Genomic DNA, 9,238 nt, shown 5'->3' with positions numbered 1-9,238 from the left:
CTTCCGTATATTGTCTGTCTAACTGTCTATCTGTCTGTCTATCTATGGGAGGAAAGCATGTGTGTATTTTCGGATTAAAATGCAGATAGTTTAAAGAGGAACATCATTATGTGCAATTAACAGCCATAAAAACTCCCAAATTCCTGATCACATTACTGTAAGAATGGAATCTTTTTGGCAGTTTTACTTATACTGTAACATAGACATGTAACATCACAATATGAACAGCGGTGCACTGCATCACTAGCGTAATTTAAAGCTTAAAATGTGTTTATGTATATTATTTTACATAATAACGTCTCCCTCTCTTTCTGTATTTTTAAACACATACATTTTGTTTTTAAACTCACATCTCGCTTTTAAACGCGCTTACATTGTGTTTAAAGGCATGCATTTTGTTTTTAAACGCACGTCTCGCTTTTAAACGCATGCATTTTGTTTTTAAACACACGCGTCTAGTTTTTCAAGGCACGCATTTTATTTTTAAACGCATATGCCTTGTTTTTAAAGGCACACATTTTATTTTTAAACGCATGTGCCTTGTTTTTAAAGGCACACATTTTATTTTTAAATGCACGCATTTTGTTTTTAAAGGCACGCATTTTTTTAAGGCACGCATTTTATTTTTAAACGCATGCATTTTGTTTTTAAAGGCACGCATTTCTAAATGCACGCATTTTATTTTTAAATGCACGCATTTTGTTTTTAAAGGCACACATTTTATTTTTAAAGGCACACATTTTGTTTTTAAAGGCACGCATTTTTAAATGCACGCATTTTATTTTTAAACGCATGCATTTTGTTATTAAAGGCACGCATTTTATTTTTAAAGGCATGCATTTTGTTTTTAAAGGCACGCATTTTATTTTTAAAGGCACGCATTTTATTTTTAAAGGCACGCATTTTATTTTTAAACGCACGCATTTCGTTTTTAAAGGCATGCATTTTTAAACGTACGCATTTTATTTTTAAACGCACGCATTTTGTTTTTAAAGGCACACATTTTTAAACGCACTTATTTTGTTTTTAAAGGCACGCATTTTTAAACGTACGCATTTTATTTTTAAACGCACGCATTTTATTTTTAAATGCACGCATTTTATTTTTAAACGCATGCATTTTGTTTTTAAAGGCACGCATTTTTAAACGCACGTATTTTGTTTTTAAACGCACGCATTTTGTTTTTAAAGGCACATCCTGTTTTTAAACGCACGTGCCTTGTTTTTAAACGCACGCGTCTCGTTTTTCTTCAGGTCGCGACTTTTATTTTGAAATCCCTGAAGACATTTCTGGATGAAAAAATCCTCCCCGACGCGCTTCGGTCGCTTCTGCAGACCCGAAATATATATATAAATATATATATATATATATAAAAAAGGGGGGGGATTTATGCAGCGCGTTTTAACGTCTTTCTGATGTAACACAAGCCCCATTTTAAAAATATGTGTATTAGTTAGTGTGTTCGGTGAGAAACCGCGGAGAAGAATCCGGGTCTTTAGCCGCGTTGCTAATCCGCTGCTCGGTGTCGGTGTTATTCAGGACACTCGCCTTTGTCTGGAGAAAATATAGATAATACAGCAACGTGGGACATTCAGGTCCCCAGAACCCGTCCTCTCTGCTTGTTCGTGTCGGATTCAGTTGAAGACTTTATTTACGAGTTTGTTTGTTTGTTTATTTGTGTCTAATCGGCGGTGAAACATGTCGCTGCACGGTAAGAGGAAAGAGATTTATAAATACGAGGCTCCGTGGACGGTTTACGCCATGAACTGGAGCGTCCGGCCTGATAAACGCTTTCGGCTGGCTTTGGGCAGCTTCGTGGAGGAATATAACAACAAGGTAAAACATTTTATCTTTATTAAAAACCTTTTATTTTATTTTATTTATTAATATCCATCACAATATCGACACCAAATGCTAATCTTGCTAGCGTAAACACAGCTGTGAGGTAAACTAGCTGAACGCTAGCTAGCTGTGTTTGTTTGTTTGTTTTCTGCTGTTACTTTAGGTTTTTATCCATGTTTGTATTTTACAGGGTTTAAGAAGCAACTACAGCGAGGAAAAAAATATATAATATACCTTTTAAATAATCTTAAAGTGGCGCGGAAATCCAAATAGTTGTTTCAAAGCTGTCGCTTATTGTTATTGACAGCAAACATGGAAAAAAAAAACATAAACAAAATAAAAAGTTTTGGAGGTATTTTAATTTTTTTTTAAATGTTGTAGTTCATGAATTTGATTGAGTAAAGATAAAATGAGTAAAGTTGTGTTCCTGACTCATCCTGTACTAGTCTCGCAGTAGTCCAATGAAATGCTCTCTAGACTGTATATACCCCGCCCCCTCCCCAGGTGGGCGTGTCTTACACTACACTACCTTACAGCAGCAGTGCGTCTTTCCTCACGCTAATTTCTGATCATTTCTGACTTTAAAAAAATATATATATATTTAAAGCGATGCTCAGTTTTTCTAAACGAAGAGGAAGGCGGGGGGAAAACAAAACGACCCCAGTGCCGTGCTGTGATGTAGCCTCGTACTCGTGGGCGGGGCTTATTTCATCACAGTGTGCAGCTTTGGGTTTCTTTGATTAAGTGAACACGGCTTTATGGTCGATGTGGGTAGCGAAGAAGATAACGGTTAACTGATGCAGACAGTAGATGGACGGTATGTTTTAGTTTAATGTGGAAAGAAGATATCGTAGAGTTACAGGATATCATTACGCACCTGACCAAAGAGTAGGTATTCATTCAAACTGTCAAAAATAAATAAATAAAACAAATAAAACCCTGTCCGGACGGGATCAAATTCACATGGAGTCTTGCGGTCATTTCTGATTTTATTTATTTATTTATATTTTTATTTATATGTGTGTGTGTACATATATTAAGGATATCACAATACCAAAAATCTAGTAGTCGTTACCGATACCACAAAAAGTACTCGATACTAAAGTCGATACCACGGTGTGGTATAAAATTTTTTAAATAAAATTAAAAACTCCTGGAGGACTAATACTGGAAGGGGGGTATTTTAAACACCGTCTGACAATGACTACGTTTACATGGACAGCAGTAATCTGATTATTGACCTTACTCTAGTAAGATAATAATGTGATTAAGGTGTTTACATGAGTCGCTTTTAGAATACTCCTGTCATGTTCCCGTTTTACACGTTTTAGAACATAATTAGATTAACAGCCCGCGTCATTACGTCACCACGCCGTCCGACGTCCCTCCAGAATTTCACGTATCAACATACAGTTGGTCTTCGTTATGGGACCGTATACAGTTTTGGGTGTTTTTATTTATTTTTTTTACGAACGCTTTAAGTGCAGTTAATTATTTGTCGTGCTGTACGTGCTAATAGACAACTGTTTGAAGCGGTGGGCGCGTCCCAAATCGCGTAGTTACCGTCTATATAGTAGCCGAGATACATGTATCTTTCCCCACAACAGGCCTATAGTAGGATGCGATTTTGGACACAGCCGAACTCTCTTGTTCGCCGTAAAACTGCCGTGTGTGATCGTGTCCTGTCGCAAAATGCGGTGAAAACTCACACACGACGTTCATAATGTGATTAAGGTGTGTACATGTCACTACTACACGTCCATAATGCGACTAAAACAGGAGTACTCCACCTGTCTTAATTAGATTATTGCTTACTTCGATTATGACCTTAATTAGATTAAGGTAAGTAAAAACTGCTGTTTACATGCTAGTTTCTTAATTAGAGTATGGTCTTAATCGGATTAAGAGTGGATTATTGTTGTTCATGTAAACGCAGCTCATGACTAATAAAACAGTGCTAAGTGCTAAGGTGCACTCCTAAACACGTACGCGCGCACACACACACACATCCCTTATACTCTGAATGCTAGCATTAGTTTAAATTCACTGATATGGTGGCAGGCCAAAAAGATCGGCTGCAACTGACGCTACCGTTCCTCTCAACGAGTCGGGGCGGAGCTAAAATTGTCGCCATTTTCTGTAGTTTTTCCCGTGTGCTTGTAGGCGTTCTTCTTCTTCTTTAACTCTTGTGGACCGACTAAAACACGTGCGTGTATTTGCTGCCCCCTTCAGTTCCAGAAGAATCACAACCCCGGTGCCTTCATAAGCAACGGTACCAATGCTACTGCGGAAAAACAAGTACCGTCACGTTTTAAGAATGTCGGTACCGTAGTATCGGTTCTTGTGACATCCCTACTATATATGCACACACGTGCTATGCCGTTATTATATTTACGCTCGGATCGGCCATGTCTGGGTTTTTTCTCCGTCATTTTCCGCGTGTCTGATCGTTTTAGTCACGTCCGGATTCACGTGTCCGTGATTTTATTATTATTGTAATTTTTTTATACGGTCAGGAACTCGCGTCTCGTTGGGGGGAAAAAAAGCTGTTTGACTGCTGCTTCGTACCTTGTTATGAAGTCTCGTAGTGCTCGTATCGGTGGCCGTACTCCAGGTATTAAACACTTCCTAAAATCACCGGGGGGGGGGGGGGAGTATTCGGAAAATTCCCGTAATAGTTAAAAACAAAACTAGTCTTCTAATACTTCCAGCATTTATCCTTTAATCCCTTCATATACTCTCCTTGTGACGTGATGCACCTGTTCCTGTAGTCACCTTCTTTTGGCATCATTTCTAGAGCCTCCTGCGGGTTTGTTTAGTTTTGAAACGTTACGTGCTGACCGTATACCTGGCCGGAGAGGAACAGCCTTCCTGGGAAAGCTTTTTCAGATGAAGAAAGGGAATAAAATCCTTCAGAAAAGAATCGCAAGCTGCAGGTTTATGAAGCGTGACTTTATATTCACGCGCGCACCTTTCCCATTAGAAACGTCCCCCTGCTCTGGTTGTGTTCCCGCTGTTCGGATGTGAGAGGATCACCGAGCTCGTCTTCAGCCGTGTTTGTGAGCTTTGCGCTGCTGTTTAAAATCCGCCGTCTTATCCTCGTGAGCATGACGGGTTTTTAAAAACGTATTTCTGCACGTTGGTATTTTGAAGGTTTTGAAAAAGCAAATTCGGCTAGTTTCATTAAGAAAGGGCTCGTGTTATTACCGTTTTACTCCACTAAATAAATCTGAGACGTAGTCGAGGAAATGAAGCCGTGCTGTAATCATGAGGGTCCATGGATTTATTTATTAATTTGTTGTTAAGAAAAGAAGGTTTTGAAGGTATTTTAGTCTCCGTTTTAAACTCCTCTGTGGCTTCATTTCAGGGTCGTAGCTTTAATAAATTGTGTGTGTGTGTGTGTGTGTGTGTGTAGGTGCAGCTCGTGGGTCTGGATGAGGAGAGCAGCGAGTTTGTGTGCAGGAACACGTTCGATCATCCGTACCCCACCACCAAGATCATGTGGATCCCGGACACCAAGGGCGTTTACCCGGACCTGCTGGCTACCAGCGGAGATTACCTTCGCATCTGGAGGGTGTGTAGCTTGTCTGTCTCTGTCTCCCCGGCTCTGTCTCTTTCTCTCTTTCTTTCGCTGTCTCTCACTGTCTCTTTCTCTCACTGTCTCTCCATCTCTCTCTCTCCATCTCCATCTCTCACGCTCCGTCTCCATCTCTCTCTCTCTCTCTCTCTCTCTCTCTCTCTCTCTCTGTCTTTCTCTCTCTCTCCATCTCTCTCTCTCCATCTCTCTCTCTCTCTCTCCATCTCCATCTCTCTCTCTCTCTCCATCTCCATCTCTCTCTCTCCGTCTCCATCTCTCTCTCTCTCTCTCTCTCTCCATCTCTCTCTCTCCATCTCCATCTCTCTCTCTCCGTCTCCATCTCTCTCTCTCTCCGTCTCCATCTCTCTCTCTCTCCGTCTCCATCTCTCTCTCTCTCCGTCTCTCTCTCTCTCTCTCTCTCTCTCTCTCTCTCTCTGTTTCATGTATGTTCATTCTCTCTCTCTCTCCCTCCCCCTCTCTCTCTCTCAGGTGAACGACACAGAGACGCGTCTCGAGTGCCTCCTCAACAACAACAAGAACTCGGACTTCTGTGCTCCTCTGACGTCTTTCGACTGGAACGAGGTGGATCCGAACCTCCTGGGTGAGACTGTCAGATACTTTCGGACCGCGAATCGCTTCCACGACACGTTTGAGAGATTCCTAGGGAGAAAAAAAGTATTTCCGGAGCGTCCGCAGCGTTAACATTTCATCCCAACCCCGTGGTAATATTTACAGCAGTGTTGTAGTTCTTTCTGCGCCGTTCCTCGTGGAACGTGCTGTGTTTTAGAAAACCGGGCGCACGCATGTAATCGCCTCCTTTATTTTGCTTACGTCTTCGTTTATTTGGTTACGTCTTCATTTATTTAGAAAATTGTGTATCGTTCGTTTTATTGGGTTCTCTTGGTCTACTTTTAGGACTTGTGTGAAAATCTTATGTTTTATAATTATACAGATATATAAAAAATATATATTTATACCTTATACCTCTTATATATACTTATACCTCTTTATACCTGCAGCACCCTGTCCTCAGCCCCACCATCACTACGGCCAAATTTCATTCAGAATTTCTCAGACGGTGGACGGAATCCTCGCTCATCTTTATTTGCTGTTTATCTTTAAATCTAACGTCCGTGTGCGCTTGTGGTCCTGCAGGCACCTCCAGTATCGACACCACCTGCACGATCTGGGGCTTGGAGACAGGACAGGTGCTGGGGAGAGTCAATCAGGTGTCGGGACACGTCAAGACCCAGCTCATCGCCCATGACAAAGAGGTGAGGCGAAATCTCGGTCGTCAGGATGATGCTCAGTGCACAGTATTCCTCAGCTGTTACTGTATATTCGTGTGTGTGTGTGTGTGTGTGTGCGTGCGGGACACGTGCAGGTGTACGACATCGCGTTCAGCCGTGCAGGCGGAGGCCGCGACATGTTTGCGTCGGTCGGAGCGGACGGCTCGGTGCGCATGTTCGACCTCCGTCACCTGGAGCACAGCACCATCATCTATGAGGATCCTCAGCACCACCCACTGCTCCGCCTCTGCTGGAACAAGCAGGACCCCAACTACCTGGCTACCATGGCGATGGACGGCATGGAGGTAACCTCGCGCACATCTGGGATGGGGGTTTACGGCGAGCTAGGAGTCATTCAGTACGAAGCAAGGTGTGCATGGAGAATGTTCACTCGTGTGTGTGTGTGTGTGTGTGTGTGTGTGTGTGTGTGTGTGTTTTCTCAGGTGGTCATTCTGGATGTGCGTGTGCCGTGCACGCCTGTGGCTCGGCTGAACAACCACCGCGCCTGTGTAAACGGCATCGCCTGGGCCCCTCACTCCTCCTGCCACATCTGTACTGCAGGTAACACACACACACACACACATACACACACAGAGTCCTAGTTTTTTAAAGAATCTATCCATCCGTACGTGTGACGCATGAATAATAGCACTGAGGATTATACAAGAGAACAGTGTAGTTTAACTTTTTATCCAGAAAAACAATTATTCAGAAATGGAATAATGAAATTGTTAAACATTGTTTCACAAATAATGAAACGTTTATAAATGACAGAAAATCCTAATACCGTACGTAGTAAAATAATACATTACCATGTTAATAACAAGTAAACATTTATTTCTATATTTTTTTAATAAAAAAAAAATCTCTCCTCTCTCCTCCCCCCCCCTTCCTCCCCACCTTCCCTCTCCCTCTCTTTATTTTCCCTTCCCTACGTAGCGGACGACCACCAGGCCCTGATCTGGGACATCCAGCAGATGCCGCGCGCCATCGAGGACCCGATCCTGGCCTACACAGCCGAGGGCGAGATCAACAACGTGCAGTGGGCTTCCACTCAGCCCGACTGGATCGCCATCTGCTACAACAACTGCCTGGAGATCCTGCGTGTTTAACAGCTCCGCCGAGGCCGCCGCTGCTGCTGACCCGAGCTCTCCCACCAACACCACCACCACCGAGAGCGGGGACAGTCCCAGCGAGAGCCACAACAACGGTGCCGCAGCCGGACCCGGACCCGGACCTGGAGCTGGGGTCTGGTTCCTGTGCTGCTGCAAAGGAGTGGAGATGGCAGGAGGACTCGGCTAACGGACAGGATTCTGGGGAGATGTGTGTGTGTGTGTGTGTGTGTGCGCGCGTGCGAGAATGTGTTTATAGGTGCGTACATGAGTGTGTGTGTGTGTGTGTGTGTGTGTTTATTTCATTTGTATGTGTTGAAGTGTTTGTGTTAGAGCCGCTTGGATCCTCTGTTTTTGGTTTGCAGTGTAGTTATTCTGCGATGACGTGTGTAGATATTTCTGCATCCAGAGACCAGAGGGATTTTGTTTATTTGTTTGTTTTTGTAAAAAAAAAAAAAAAAACAACAACCCTCAAGTAGAAAATGAAGACTAGTTACCCAGCAGCAGGAGCACTGATCTGAGCTTCAACTCAGAACGACGCTTACTTTTAATTAGCTTCAAATAAAACGCAGATGCAAAAAAAAAAGAAAGAAAAGAAAAGGCGGCGTGTTTTGCGTTGGAGGTTCTGATGGAATTTTACTCCCGAGCGCACGCCGTGACTCCGGCACGCTGGTTGTTTTTATAGTTACCGTATTTTAACCAACACGGTGCCGACGCTCCAACTTTCCTAAAGATATTTCATTTAACGTAAAAAAAAAAAAAACGAAAGCGACGTCGTACCACGCAGGCGAGAACCGCGTGCGCCGAGCGAAGTACGGTTATCTCTTCCCCTGTTAGCGATCATCAAAACCTCTCACGTAACGTCGTCCATATTTAAACGCCGATCACAGACGTAGCTTGTTCGGTTTGTCGTCATAGCAACACAATCGCTCATAATCTCCACGGGTCACCGGTCGCGTTCAGTGCCGGAACTGACCCTGATTCGACAGGCTCCGGAGGCGGCACCGTTCGGAGGAGGTTCATATCAGAGTCGGCGATACTCTCCCAATTTAAAAACCCGAAACCCGCCGTTCAGAATTTCACTCCTTTTTGTTTGTTTTTTTTTTTTTTATTATTTTTTTTAAGCATGTTTGTGCTCGATGTGAGAGATGTACATACGTATAATATAAATATTACAGATAAGCTAGGGGCAAGCGTTCGTGTCGTAATACCTGTTTTGCGTACGGATTCGCCGTCGTTTGCGGCCTGCCCACGAACACGTAGAGCTGTGATGCAGGTTCACGGTCAACGGTGCGCTCGCTGTTTCAGACCGGACCGGACCGGACCGTCTCCTCTGAAAGAGTGTGTATGTGATTTACATCTGTGTGCCCAATTGCAATGTTTTTTCTATCAATAAACTCGCATTGTTCTTCCACACA

The 9,238-nt window shown here is 43.1% G+C and overlaps 1 protein-coding gene across 1 annotated transcript; it reads left to right on the top strand.

The window, feature by feature from the left end:
• The first annotated feature begins 1,295 nt into the window (after positions 1–1,295).
• dcaf7 (ddb1 and cul4 associated factor 7) lies at positions 1,296–9,234 on the top strand. Its single transcript, XM_053617067.1, has 7 exons — positions 1,296–1,836; positions 5,258–5,416; positions 5,909–6,020; positions 6,575–6,693; positions 6,804–7,013; positions 7,152–7,269; positions 7,648–9,234. The coding sequence occupies exons 1-7, from the start codon at positions 1,699–1,701 to the stop codon at positions 7,818–7,820; spliced, it is 1,029 nt and encodes a 342-aa protein (XP_053473042.1). The 5' UTR covers positions 1,296–1,698; the 3' UTR covers positions 7,821–9,234.
• The last annotated feature ends 4 nt before the right edge of the window (positions 9,235–9,238 follow it).

The sequence above is a fragment of the Ictalurus furcatus genome, chromosome 2 (assembly GCF_023375685.1).
Source record: "Ictalurus furcatus strain D&B chromosome 2, Billie_1.0, whole genome shotgun sequence".
Classification (NCBI taxonomy): Eukaryota; Metazoa; Chordata; class Actinopteri; order Siluriformes; family Ictaluridae; genus Ictalurus; species Ictalurus furcatus.
Note: the sequence above shows the minus strand (reverse complement) of the source record. Positions and strands in the feature narration are given on the sequence as shown.